This window comes from Ascaphus truei, chromosome 4 (assembly GCF_040206685.1).
Source record: "Ascaphus truei isolate aAscTru1 chromosome 4, aAscTru1.hap1, whole genome shotgun sequence".
NCBI classification, from domain to species: Eukaryota; Metazoa; Chordata; class Amphibia; order Anura; family Ascaphidae; genus Ascaphus; species Ascaphus truei.
The window spans coordinates 115,365,605-115,380,665 of NC_134486.1; the positions used below are offsets into that span (position 1 = coordinate 115,365,605).

At 43.2% G+C, this 15,061-nt stretch overlaps 1 protein-coding gene across 2 annotated transcripts in view; it reads left to right on the forward strand.

The window, feature by feature from the left end:
- LOC142493052 (interferon-induced, double-stranded RNA-activated protein kinase-like) overlaps nucleotides 1–15,061 on the forward strand; it is a 144,900-nt gene that overhangs the window by 62,364 nt on the left and 67,475 nt on the right. For both annotated transcript variants that reach the window (XM_075596491.1, XM_075596490.1), the window contains exon 10: nucleotides 7,304–7,410. In XM_075596491.1, coding sequence (XP_075452606.1) covers nucleotides 7,304–7,410 — 107 coding nt within the window. The remainder of the gene's footprint in view (nucleotides 1–7,303; nucleotides 7,411–15,061) is intronic.

Sequence of the window (15,061 nt, forward strand, 5' to 3'; positions counted from 1 at the left end):
TATACCTTGTTTTTTTTCAAAAAAATGTTGATGCAGTAACTCTGGGGTTCAGCTGGAGAAAGAGACATCTAAAGCAGTCATGGATTTGTTACTGCAAAAGAAGACAGTGCCTAAAAGGCCAGAATTGATGAGGCTTGCCGTAATCCAGCTCTCAAAGCAAAAAAGCGATGTGAGGAGTGTCTGAAGGCTGCAGACTTTGAGCCGAGTGACTAGATGTTTACTTTCCTATCCTGGATGAAGGATACAGTCTCTCAATCTGTGGAGTCAGCTGTGTTATAAGCAACTAAATAGTCCCAGAAGAGCACAAGGTCCATTTAAGAGATGTGTGCAGAGGTAGATTAATGGAGACCGATTAGGGTGAAATTAAAACCGTGCTTTATTGAGCCTGTTACTTTAACAAGGAAAAGCATACAAAAATAAACAAAATAAATAAACACATATCCCTGTGTAAGGGCTAACTCACTCCCCAGTACCTCTCTACAAGACTGGGATGAAAAGCCCCTTACCAGTCTATCACCCCAAAATCTCAAAAGGTACCTCAATGTAGGTGGCCCTTCAAGTCAGTCTCTAGTTATGGATGGGTGTTTGTTGAGGGTCCAGCCTCTGGTAGGTTCCTGGTTTTGCTGCACCTTGGAATACAGGGCTGTTCCCTTGGAGTCTCTCTGGGTCTGTTTCAGCAGGAGTTTTAAACCTGTCTGGTTAATTGTCTAGTGCAATTAACCAGCTCCCTGCTGGTTTCTCAGAGTAATGAGGCTTTGTATTGCAGCCTCATTGATACAGGGCTGCTTCCCTATTACATACCTCCCTTGTTTGCGGGAAGCTCGGGCTAAGAACGACTAAAGCCATTCCCTCCACTCTCACTCTAGATATCCCTGCGTCTCGAATGAGTGGATGGAGGACGAGAACCCTCAGTCCCGCTGGGATTGGAGCCCTTTCTCCAGGTTGGTAATGTCTCCTCAAGAAGGTGCTTCGGATCAGCAAACTTCAGTCGCTCAAGGAGGACTTTTACCAAGCACAGTCTTTCTTCTGACCGCTTGGTCATGAGTTTTTTCCTGCATCGAGCGATCCTTTCTTCCCTGAGTTTAGGGTGACCACCTGCATCAGGTTCTGTAGCCATAATCATGTGTGGTTCAAGCTGGGTGGAGTTTTTATCAATACTGATTGACCCCTGTGACATCTCAGTTTGTTAGTCGGCAGACTTCTTGTCTTGCCGTAATACTTTTTTTTACTCTGTAATGATTCTTCAACGTGGGGGGAAATCCCAAGTGATGTCTGGCGAGGTATCTCTGCTATAGTAGCAGTGTTTTTTAAGCTTTTTCAGTACCATGGGACCCTGGGCTACAGCTTTCTCATTCATCACGGGCCTATCTGCAACAAGCATGATCCTCTCATCAGTAGAGAGGTCATTTGCGTTTGGTTCAGGATACTTAGATTCCCGTACATCATCAGTTTGGTTGTAGTTTTCACACCTAACTGTTACTCGTGGCCTCTTTTTTTGTAAACAACTAGTGTTGTGCCTGTAGAGGTGTGATCACCGAAACAGTTATGCCTCATTCTAGCCAAAGACTGAATCTTTCTAGCGGCTATTTCATTGTGAGTAATCTGGCTTGGGCCATGGGGCCACAGTAGCATGACTGTATTTGTATTGCGCCTCTCAGTCGTAATTTGGTTATTTCATGAATTGTGTGGAAAGTTGATTGTAGCACTGAGACGGCATTGCGGGTGCGCTAATAGCAACGCACAGCTTGCTTGGTTGTGATGTACTGTAAGACCTATATCTGGATTGAATCAAACCAGCAGCTTCCTTAATTTTTTTGGGAGCATCTTTGCTGTAGACACTTCCTAACATTTGACTGGAGCAAAATGACACATTGCTTCAAATGTTTATAGTTGTATTGTATTGTATGTCTTTATTTATATAGCGCCATTAATGTACATAGCACTTAATTCTTTCTTTGTCGTTGCATTCTCCATAAGGCTTGAAGAAGGCAGGCAGCTTTATTCTGAAGATTTAGCTGACAAGTTTTCGTTCTTCTGTAGTATGGTGAGCGCTGCAGAGTGTTTGTGCAGATGTCTTTCTCTCTCCAACCTTGCTTGGACAAGATCTTTGTAGTATTTCTGAATTACTCTACAGCTTTTCTCCCTTTTCAGCAAGTTAAGCTCTTGCTTAAGTTTCTAGACCTGCTCGTACTCCCTCTCATACTGAGTCACCTGGCCTCTATGCTTGGCCTCCAGCGATGCTCTGGGTAGCCTTCAGTTCCTCATTCTGCTCTGCAAGAACACACTGGATACTCAGACATTCCTGCAACACTTGTACTTCGTTAGCAGCCTGCAGATTTTCTTCCTGCATAGATAGCTGCTTCTCTTAAGCATTTTGGAGGTGCGTATGCAGACCTTGTAGTTGGTGCTCTGCTTGGGTACGTTTCCCCAATGCTTCTAACTTTCCATATTCAAATAGTTTCATAAATTTTTTTTGTAGCTCATGCAGCTTTTCATATTTATCACTGACGTGGTCAGTCAAATCCGAATTTTCTTTCAAACTTGTATTGTCTTTTTTTACAGTCTCTATAAAATTGAGGGCCTCTTCCTAGTCCTCCTTCCATTTACACACTTCTGAGTTAAGACTAGGTTGAGGGTGTGAAGCTCCTTCTGAGAGATTTTAAAATCCATTCTAAGACTGTGAACAGCTTTTTGAGGGATGTCCAGCTCCTCGGCGAGACTGTGAAGTTCCTTTTTAGAGACTTTCAGCTCTGTACGGCAACTGGTGATCTCTTGGTGTGAGGCATCCAATGCTATGTGGAGAGTATGAACCTCATTCTGAGAGAATTACAGCTCTGTCCTGATACTGGTGACCTCCTGGTGTGAGGCATTCAGTTCTATGCGGAGGGTATGAATCTCATTCTGAGAGAATTCCAACTCTCTATAGCAATTGCGAACCTCTTGCTGAGAGACTGTAATCTTTCAGTGGCTCCTCATACTTCTGTTTCAGTCTAATAATTATTTTGTCAGATTTGCTCTTCTTTTCCACCATGGTGGTAATAATAGGGTTCGCCGTTTTCAGCTCAGTTGTCAGGTCTTCTAAGTCACTACGTAAGCAACGCTCCATGTTCATCACAGTCCCACAGTCAAAGGAGAGTGTGAGCAGATCATTATGTAGCTTGGCGTTGGCTTCCATCTCCTTTTTCAATTGTTTACAAAAGAAATCACAGTCCTGCCTGGTAGTTTGCAGGGCATCTTCAGGGCTGGTCAAGGGATCATCACTCATTGGATCCGGCTCCGCTTCCCTGGTATAGTTTGAAAGTTTCTCACTGTTGGCACCAGTCAGACACTTCTTTGGGGTACACGACTTCTGCCTTGGGCCCTCTGGATATTCTGTCATCCACGGGACAAATTCTCCATTTGTTCTAGGCTGCAGGGCATCTCTGCCCCTCTTTCTCCGCTGGATCTGATCCTTCCATAGTAAGTGGAGAACCTCTTTTATTCCGCTTTTTTGCTTTGGTCGACTCCGTTCCATCAGGGGTACTCGTGTCTTTTTCTTTGAAACTTCAGCAGTTTCACAGCATCCACCATGCTTTTCTTGCAGTTGCATTAGCTGGCAGGAATATTCGGGGTCATATATACCTGTTTGTTCGGTACGTACCGAGTTTAGGCGCCTCCACCATCCATGGGGTGTTTTGTGGGTCCGTCTTATTACGGGGCCCACATCAGATATATCTTCATCCTCATCCGTATCTTCATAGGACTGGAAAGGACACTTTTCTTTGTGGCCGGGTTCAGCACAGGAACACCACATTTTGTCCTACATTTTGGCAGTATCAGGTGTATTCTTCCCCCTGACCTCGGGAGGCGCTATTGCAGCATTTTTCGTGGCCCCTGTGGAAGATCCTTTGGGAGAGGCTAGTTTGCATGAAATAAGGAGAAATCTGCAGTGTGCGGTCGGGGGAAGACTAGCTCAATTTGTTGCTGTATGGGCGAAGTCCATAAAAGACCATTGGGTTCTGCGTATTGTCGCATCAGTTTACCAACTGAAATTCTAATAACAAGAACCTCGACAACCAGTTTCGGATATCCCAGAATCCAATTCCCCATCCCCCCGCCCCCCTCCCCCAAGAAGCAAAGGCCTTGGAAAAAATCCTGAATCAATTGTTGCTAGACAAAGGGATAAAAAAATGTTTCATGTTTACAGAGGAGATCAGGTGTTCACTCCAGAATCTTTCTGGTCAAGAAGGTATCTGGAGAGCTTTGGGCGGTTTTGGATATCGGGGAAGTGAATGCTTTTCTACGCATCAGAAAATTCACAATTGTGGCTCTAAACAATGTGATTTAAGAAGTCAAGCACGGAGATTGGTTAGTATATATATATATATATATATGACCCGTATCAGCACATACCAGTTGCACACATGCCTAAAAAATATTTAAGATTCATGGTACACGAAATGCTTTACCAATACACGTCTCTTCCATTTGGACTAACGACTGCTAATAAAATCTAAGCAGAAAGATCTACAGTAGCACACCATACACAGAGAGTAATTGTGTTTCTAGAGCAGTACGGATGGATAATAAACATCCATAAGAGTCTGTTAATTCCATTTCAGTCCATAACGTTCTTGGGAGTCGTATTACAAACACAACAAGGAATGATTTATCTAACCCAAAGCGGAACGCAGCAGTTGGCAGCACAAGCCACAAAGCCAAGACAGTCAAGATGGGTCTCTGCAAGAGGTTATGTGGCCTTGTTGGGAAAATTTGTCTGAATTCTAATCATCATAAAGTGGACCAGATGAGGCCACTCCAAAGATATTTTCTATATCAGTGTAACAAAGATCCATGGTTCTTACACCAAATAATGTTTATATCCTTCAACATAGCGGGACTTAAAATGGTGGGGAAATCTGCAGAACTCAGAGAATACATTCTCTCTTCAGGAACAAACCTGGTTAACTATCACCACCAATACCAGCAGGACTGGATGGGGAGCACAGATGGGAACTTCAATGGCACAAGGAATTTGGCCAAGATCCTACAGCAACTTCCCAGCAAATATGCTAGAGTTGCATGTGGTCAAAGAAGCGCTGTTCTTTTTTAAAATCAAGTTCAGGGAGGAAATATAAGAATAGAATATGACAACAGAATGACAGTCAAGTAGGTGGCGAAGCAAGGAAGGACCAGATGCAGAAGGCTTTCTAACTCTTGTAGCATCAATTCTTCTTTGGACCGAACAGCGTTTCAACAATATCACAGTGGTTCACATTCCCGGATGACAGAATACAACGGCCAATTTCCTAAGCTGAAACATCATCCACCTGAGAGAGTGGGAACTGGACTTGAACAATTGATACTTCAGTGGGGACAAGCCCACATAGTTCTTATGGCGACACATCAAAACAGAAAGGTGGACAATTTGTGCGCAAGGTACTCATCATATCGCCAGCCAGGTAGATGCTTGGAGATTCCGTTGGAATTTCGATCTGGCACATATTTTTCCACAGATACCTCTTTTATTGTGAAGGTTCAAACAAAGATAGGAAAAAACAAAGCAGAGGTAGTATCAATAGTACCTTACTGGCCAAAAAGCATGTGGTTTCCCCAACACATGAATATGGTGCTAGACCCACCATGGCATCTCCCAATGTACCAGAAACGTCTGAAACAAGCAAGGCCCCATGCAGCACCCAGAGCCGAAAAAATTGGCCTTGGCGGCACGGAGGTTGAGCGGCAATCATAAAAGAAAAAAGGCTGTTCCGATAGATCAATATAAATGTCATCCAGAAAATCGTCAGCCTCTTCAGTTTATTATCACATCTGGTGCTGTTTTCTGGCATGAGGTAAGAAAATGGAAATTGATTTTCTCCATCTTTCTTCTGTTACCCTGGTAGAATTCTTGCAATCTGGGTTTGAAAACAACCTCAGTTTAAGTTCTTTAAAAGTCCAAGTATAGCTCAACCCCCTTAAAATGCTGTGCTTCCTGTCCAAAGAATCACATTGCGATATGAGTGGATCGCGTTAGGAATAATGTACAATTGTATGCATTGTACAATAAAGTATTTAGGATACCAATCACCGTGTTGTAAAGTATTCATAAATACGAAAATTGGGAGCCACGCTTACATCATGTTAAAAGATATTGCATCAGATAAACTAGTGAAAAGATTTCTGCAAGTGGTCAGGCACCTGAGACCCCAAATAAAAGTACAGTACCGACGTGGGATCTTTCCCTAGTAGTGTTGTTGGCGTGGATCACCCATTTAAGCCATTGCAGAATATACCATTGACTATTAACATGGAAACAGTACTTTGAATAGCAATTACATCTGCAAGAAGAGTAAGAGAGTCATTCTCTCTCATGCAGAGAACCCTTTCTTGTTTTTCACAAGGATAAAGCAGTCGTAAGACTTGTATCACAGTTCCTTCTAAAAGTCATCTCCTCATTTCATCGCAATCAAGATATAATTCTCCCATCCTTCTGCCCTAGTCTGGCTAATCCTAAAGAGGCAAGACTACATCACGATAGATTACTGGCCTATAACCTTAAAAACAAACAAGTCCCACAGGGAATAAACACACATTTGACCAGAGCAGTTTCTACCTCATGGGCATTCAAAGCCCAAGCATCTCCAATGCAGATTTATAAAGCTGTGGTTTGGTCCTGATTTCACATATTCGTGAAATACTACAAGCTTGATGTACAAGCCTCAGCTGAAGCAAGCTTTTGCAGAAAAATTCTGCAAGCGAGTATAGATTAAATAAATAGACCGTTAACTCAAAGTTGGTATCCTTGTCTTTTTTCCGCCCCATTGGGTGAATTATGGTATATCCCAATTAGTACCCACTAATGTGGGGAACAGGAAAAGAGAAAATGTATTCAGTTTACTGTAATTTTCTTTTCCTGTAATTCACTAATTGCCGTGAATACATCCTACCCTAGTTATTATTTTTAGCTATGCGAGAAACCAAAGTCACTTCTGCTGGCAGTGGAAGGGCCTTATGTACTGGGTCGCTGTAGAAGAGTTTCCTGTCCTTCAGTGCTGGGGGAGGTGCGAATCCCAATTAGTACCGACTGCCATTAGTACAGGAAAAGAAAATTACGATAAGGTGAATACATTTTCTCTTTTTGAAATTATGAAGATTAAATTCTGAGTTTGGCAAGTCAGCTAAGATAGTCATCTAGTTTTTAATGAGAAGCCAGAATATCAGGTGTAACCAGTTGTGGCCATGATAATGCGTTGGTTATTTGGAGGGAAGCAGAAGACATTTATTAGGAGTCTAATAAAATCTTTATTTTCCATGTATGGATAAGGATCAGCTCAATTACATTGGAATACTGAATGAATTCTGCCAGAAAAAAGGATGGATGCGAAGAGGCTTTGAGGAAGTTGATCGTAGTGGACCACCGCATGTTCCTCGGTAAGTGAAAATCTCCACTTCATTTATAAAAAACAATATTTGTGGCAAAAGTTTAAATAAGACAACATTATAGAAAAGGAAATTATATTTTTCTTTAACATTATTCAGATGGGTTCCATTTATTGAAAATGTAAGGGATTGTTAAAGCAGCAATGTGTTTCTATCCATGGAAGAAACCATTTACATAACTGTTAGTTTTGCTGAAATATGTAATCAGCCACTGTAAGTAAGGGAAACCCACCATTGATGGTGTCATGCAAAAAAATAAATTGCTCATCACAGATTTTTATTGAAGTTATTGGAAAACCGAATAATAATTTATCATGCCTTAATCACATCAATAATACACATATAGTGCAAAATGGTATTGATAAACGTGATTAAAATAAATGATATGCAATTCACTCACATTCTCCGTGAGTGATCAGAGCTTTTTGGTTATTAGGAGTAACCACCTCAGATGTTGGTTTCAGCAGTGATGTCTGTCAGGAAAAAATCGTGCAGAGAGACAAAGAGGAGAATCCTATATGTGGAAAATGGAGGACACAGAAAATAGTGCAAAATAGCTTTATAATAAGAAAATTTAATTTAAAAAGTGTACACTCACAAACACATATTGGACTCAAGCATTGGGACCACCCAGTGTCAATCAATGGCAAAAAACAGCACTTCCTCCTTCTCTGGTATTCCACCCGTGGCAGACGTCCACAGTAGAGTTTTTCAGGAAGGAAAAACTCAATCCTTTGGAGAAAGTCACCAAAGTTCACCAAAGCTTGGTAGTCCTTCTGTACAGTAGTTCGCGCTTTCGACTGCGTTTCACTCGAAATCGGAGCTAACTCAGAGGTTTAGCTTTCTTTTCCTCCATCTCCTCCTTTTATGATGAACATTTTTGTAATTTCCCTCCACTGTGGGGCGTGATGTAATCGCTTCCGCCGATGCCCACAGTCTTGGTAAGCATGACAACCAATGTTGCCAAACAATGCTGCACACAGCATTAGTGTATTGGAGAGCATGTTAAATATACTTAAAGCATTTCAAAGGCATATATTGATCATTTTAGATAAAATATAAAACGGAATGATTGTAACGATAAACTGGTTAATCTGAAATCACCTCCTGCTCCGTGGGCTGCTGTGGATTCTGTTGGAGTCCTCCAACACTGACAAATCTGCGACAGTGTTGCCCGATCTAAACCATGCAAGTAGCTCAGATGTACTGTAGTAGAAAGGGATCAGCATGCTCACAACACACGTGTCTACCAGGGATTCCCTTCGGCATACAGATCATGTCCTTAAGGTATGGCGATGACGTCACTCCCAACGCGTTTCATCAGTGTCAGCTGACTTCCTCAGGGGGTGCTGGGTAAAATACCAACTTTATAGTAAATACTACCTGAATTTCATTGGTCAGCAGCAGGAAACTAATAAAACATTAATAAATCCAAATACGGAACACTCTATGTAAGAATAAGGCTAGAACTGTAGATAAATGAATAATTAATAATATAAATCATATATAAATCAGATAAATTACCTGAAAAATTATTAAAAATGTACTTAATGAACACAGACCATATAGTTACATAGTTACATAGTAGATGAGGTTGAAAAAAGACATAGGTCCATCAAGTTCAACCTATGCTAAATTTAGACAACAGATACTTTATCCTATATCTATACTTACTTATTGATCCAGAGGAAGGCAAACAAAAAACCCCATTAAGGGGAAAAATTAATTCCTTCCTGACTCCAAGAATTGGCAATCGGATTAATCCCTGGATCAACATCCTTCCCATGTATACTTATTTGGTATATCCCTGTATACCTTTCCCATCTAAAAAGATGTCCAACCTTTTTTTGAACAAATCTATTGTATCTGCCATCACAGTCTCCATGGGTAATGAATTCCACATTTTAACTGCCCTTACTGTAAAGAACCCTTTCCTTTGTTGCTGGTGAAATTTCCTTTCCTCCAACCTTAAGGGATGGCCCGAGTCCTTTGTACTGCCCGTGGGATGAATAGTTCTTTTGAAAGCTCCTTGTATTGTCCCTGAATAAAAACAGCAAATATGAATAAAGGAGTTAATAATACTCCAAACCAGAGCACTGATGTGCTTCTGATACAAACAACATATACCATTAACCACTATAAAAAAATTAAATCATAAAATAAACAAGTTATAAAAAAAAAGTCCTATAAGAGATTAAAAATAATGGTAAATGATATAATTAACAATAAGAGAAACCTAGTGTAAGGTTAAAACTGTCTCCTGTCAGCTCTGTTCTCCTCAGGGATTCATAAGGTTAAAGAACAGTATACGCTGGCATTGCTGTTTCTCAGAGACTATTGTAAATAGCTTTGAGAGCAGCTGTTTTGAGCATGTCATATGCTTTTAAAGCAAGACTACCAGAGGACAGGACTAGGACTATATATCTCTTGCTCAGCAGTTAAATGTTTTAAGATTTACAGAAAAGGCATTATGTAAAGGTTACATGTAAATTTACATGAGTATCCATATTTGTAACAGATGACAACGGTATTTCTGTCCTTGCCTCTTGTATAAAAACTGCTCTCTTTGTATTAAAGTCAGTTGTAAGAACTCAACCATAGTCTCCTCTGAATTCTTACAGCTCCGGGCCCGTCTACCATGATATTTGAGACAAAAGCGTATCCGTGCCGTAGGAAGCTCCCAGGAGAAATTGTGTGTATGTGTGTGGGTTTTGCTTGCCCTAAAAGATGACCTGATCTGTAGAGATCTAACACCTAGCAATTAATTGAATACATAATATGATTCTATAGATATAATATGAATAAAGGGAGGGACAAGGAGGAAGGAAAGAAAATAGAAAGGAGGGGAAATTAAAAAATGGGATCAACTCCTTGCTTCCCATCTGGTCTCCTGGAAATATCCAGCCAAGCCGTTCCTGGAGCACCCGGAGGTCACTCATGAAGGGGGATGGGGGGTACTGTGAGGATCAGGTGTGTGCTCCACCCCCATCAAGCTCCAGTCACCTGATTGGTTCTAGCTTCTCTCCTGCCTGCAGGAGTAATCCTGCGTCTGATTCGTCGACCCTGCTACTTAGGCTCAGCCTCTTCCACCAGGAAGTTGACTGAGCATAAACCTCTAGTGATGTCGTGCTGGTCGCAAGCATTCTTGCTTTACCTTGTTCCATTTGACTCAGCTGACTTCTCCAGCCCTTGACCTCGGGTAGTGACTCCTACGATCCACACCTCTCCAATCCTCGGCATTGGCTTAGTGACCCCTATGATCTGTACCTTTCCAACCCTGACCCGGCTAACTACAACTATGATCCCGCAATCTGGTCATAGCTTCCTGCTCCAGGTCGTTGTATCCTATACTCACCTCGGCCTCGTGGTACTGTCCCGTTTGTGGTGAGCACTCGTAACACGTATTCAGTCATCGATGTCATAAAGGGGGTTGGACAGAACATTTAAATCATTTTAATGTTCTGTACAGCCCCCTTCATGTCGTAGTTGAGAGAATATAGTCCTATAGTAGTCCACATTGTGATGTAGAAACCCATATTCATTCATCTATATAATCAAGGGGCGGAACTGATGAAAAACAAATATATGTACAGTACAATATTAAAATAAATCACTTACACCCCCCCTCCCCCCTTAATAACCTTTGTGACTAACCGCTAAGGTAATGAAGGGGTTAACCCGTCCCCCCCGCTTGCCACCCCAACACCCCCAACAAAACTACCCCCACCCCCACTGGCACCAACAGTAAATCCATTAAAGACCCCTTCCAGGGGCAAGTACCCCCTTCACCCACCCCTCCGAAACAGGTATGGGTAATAGAGCACAGGAGTGGACACTGCAGCTTCCCTTAGTTACAGCAAACTTCTGCAACTCTGAGCTGAATTGAACTGCTAGGGGTCTCCCTCCCCACCTGTTTATACCCTTAGTCCACCAAGTTGCAACATTCAGGACGGTACTGGCTACGTGCCCAGCCCCTGATTTGGTGGGTAGAAATGAAGCATTAAAAAGAGCAACATAAAGAGTTGCATGGAAAGGTCGCAGACAGCTTTGCAACTTTCCAACTGAACATAAAGTTAAACCCTGATCACAGAAGTGCTGAAAGCAACTCTATATATATATATATATATATATATATATATATATACACACACAGTGGTTGACAAATCACCAAAAAATCTACTCGCCACACAAAAAAATCTACTCGCCACCTAGTACCAAATGTGTGCTGCTTGGGCCAATATTTACTCGCCCGGGGGTTAAATCCACTCGCCCGGGGCGAGCAAATGTATAGGTTTGTCGAACACTGTCTATATACAGTATATATATAGATATATATAGATATAATAGATATATATATATATCTTACTATATATTTCTGAAAGCATTGTATGTATGTATGTTTCCCTGGTGTGTTCCCCGTCCCTAGCGGCAATCTCATTGGTCCCTTGGCCCGCCCGCCCGCCCCCGCACACCTCTCATTGGCCTCACACACTCACACCACTGCTTCAGGCCCCCTTGGCCCGCCCCCGCACACCTCTCATTGTCCTCACACACTCACACCACTGCTTCAGGCCCCCTTGCAGCTCACCTTCCCCCCTCCCGGTGGCCGTCACTCTCCCTCGTCACCCGGACCGTAGCTCACCTTCCCCCCTCCCGGTTGCCGTCACTCTCCCCCATCAGCCGGACAGGCCCCGCACCTTCCCCCCTCACGGTGGCCGTCACTCTCCCCCGTCACACGGACAGGCCCTGCACCTTCCCTGCTGCACGTTTCCCGGCGGCTCGCGCTCACAGGTGCAGAGAGGGGGCGCGTGCGCAGCGCTCCCCGGGCGGGAGGAGGGAGAGCAGAGAAGGGCTAGGCGCGCGACAATCGGAGGAGCGCGGGAGAGAAGAGCGGTGCTGTGAGTCCTGGCAGAGGTGAGGGGGCTTTGTGTCTGCGTGGGGAGAGGGGGAGACAGTATGTGTGGGACACCGTGTGTGTGGGGGGGAGGGATAGTGTGTGTGTGGAGGAGGGGGGGGACAGTGTGTGTGTGGGGGGGGGGGACAGTGTGTGTGTGGGGGGGGGGGGGACAGTGTGTGTGTGGGGGGGAGGGGTGGACAGTGTGTTTGTGGGGGAGGGGGGGGACAGTGTTTGTGTGGGAGGGGGGGCAGTGTGTGTGTGGGGGAGGGGGGGGACAGTATGTGTGTGGGGGGGGAGCGGAGGGACAGTGTGTGTGTGTGAGGGGGGGGACAGTGTGTGGGGGAGGGGTGACAGTGTGTGTGGGGAGGGGGGACAGTGTGTGGGGGGGGGGGACAGTGTGTGTGGGGAGGGGGGACAGTGTGTGGGGGGGGGGGACAGTGGGACTCCCGGGCAACGCCGGGTCTCTCAGCTAGTATATATATATCATATTACAACTGCATTATTGACAGGTAGGGGTAATGGTAACAGTCTATGGAGGTTAGGTGGCACCTCCCCCCAGAGCTCGCCCCTCCCCACCTTTTTAACTTGGGAGGTTCTGGCAACTTGCTGAAATGGACAGAACTCACTGCAGTTCCTTCCCCTCATACAGAGGTAACAGGAAGGGTTCACAGCTTTAGTGTTAGGACCTGCATTTTTGGTTTACCTTGACGTTAGTATGCAGGCTTACGACGCTTTGGCCAAAGGGTTTAACTAAATAACCAAGTAATTACTATTATTATTCAAGTATTTAAACTTTATCCTCATTACCATATATGTTTTGTCAATTTGATGTAGCATTGGGCACCCGTGTCTTCTGTTGTACGTATACATTTGCCACGCTCAGTAGCATTCATTTTGGTATTAATATATATTCATGATGTGGTGGATGTAGGAGTTTGAGCTATCTGGGAATGTGTGTTAATATATATATATTTATCTATATATATATATATATAGATATATATATATATATTTATAATCATATTACAACTGCATTATTGACAGGTAGGGGTAATGGCAGGCTTGATCTTTATTATAAGCAGCCATATTTACCCATACCGTCACAACGTTGTTCCCGGTCAACTATGTCATCAAGGGAGTTGGACTGGACATTTATATGATTTTAAATGTTCTGTCCAACCCCATTAATGAGGTAGATGATCAAATTAGGCGTATTGTGTTCCCCGTTGTAATAGGGACTTATCCCAGTTTAAATAAAGCAGCCTCAGAGCTCTGAGAATCCAGCAGCGATAGTTGATTTCAGCCACTCAATTAACTAGTCTCCACCTGGACTAATAAGAGCTCTGTAAAAAGCCTCATGTGAGACACAGGAGAGGGATTCCTTAGCTCATAATTGGACTGACACAGGGAAGCAGAGAAGCTGCACATAGACAATGTCTTGAACACAAAGGTGTGCTGAGATCATAACACCCAGAGACCTATATTTCCTGGACACAGAGGACCCATGAACCTGCCAGAGATTGACATGGAGGGCCACCTACTTTAAGTACTTTCTGAGACTTTGGGGTGATAGGCTGGTAATGGAAATATCCCTCCAGTCCAGCAGATAGGGTCTGGGGAAGTAAGTTAGCCCTTACAAAGGGATAGGGGTTTGTTATTTTGTTGTTTTTGTATGTTTTGCCTGGATAAAGGAACAGGCTCAATAAAGCCAAGATATAATTGCACCCAAATCGGTCTCGATTATATGTACCTCTGCACACATCTCTTACACCCGTCATGATGTAGGGGCCCATGTTCGGGCATCTACTTCATGAAGGGGCTGGATAGACCAGAAGCAATCAGAGCACTGTTTTTTTTCTTTTTAATTCTTCATTCATTTCAGCACTAGGGACCCCCCTGCTTCCAATGATACTGACCTCCTTAGAGGGTGCCGGTAGCCACTCGGTAATTGGCCAATAGGAAGCAGTGATGTCATCCGGTTCAGCTTCTTATTGGCCTACATGACTCTGGACCTTTTGAACTTTCCCAAGATACCTGCACCCCCTACCCCCCTTTCTATCTCGGGAAGCAGGTGGTTCACGGAACTGAAATTAATGGGGTGCACCTCCAGAGACCCCCTGCTTCAAACCTATGTAAAAGAAAGGAAAAAAACACATGAATTGGTCCTGTAAGAGCTGCTCGAGGAGACATAGAGAAAGACTTATTCTCTCTGGGACTCCTCTGCACAGCTCTTACAGACTGGCTGGCCCAGTAGGATTAATTCTTCCGGGCTGCAAAATGTACTGTTTTAGGGGCCGCGGATTTCAGCGTGTTGATCTGCGGGGCCTGGGACAGTAAGTTTGGCTTCATCTGTATTCTTAAGTAAAGAAGACAACATATCTTATAGAGTAGAGTCAAGGCAGCATGATGTTCAGTTTAACTTGCTTCAAGCATCTTTGACTCACGAGTTTTGCACATGTTTTATTGGGAAAAGACAGAGCATACTGGAAATGCTCTGAGCATGGCAGTAAGCAATCTGGATTTGTGACAGTCTGTAAGCTTCCTATTGCTACAATGCTATTATGTTCATAGTGCAGCACATTTCATCACTATGTTCATATTATTATACATTACATGTTTTTTTTTATTAAAGTTAAGCCTCATTTTCATATAAATAAAATCAAATGAATGGTAGTACAATTAACTGGATTTTGTGGCAAGAGAAGATCATTTTAATTTTAGATTCTCTTTATACCATTATTAAGT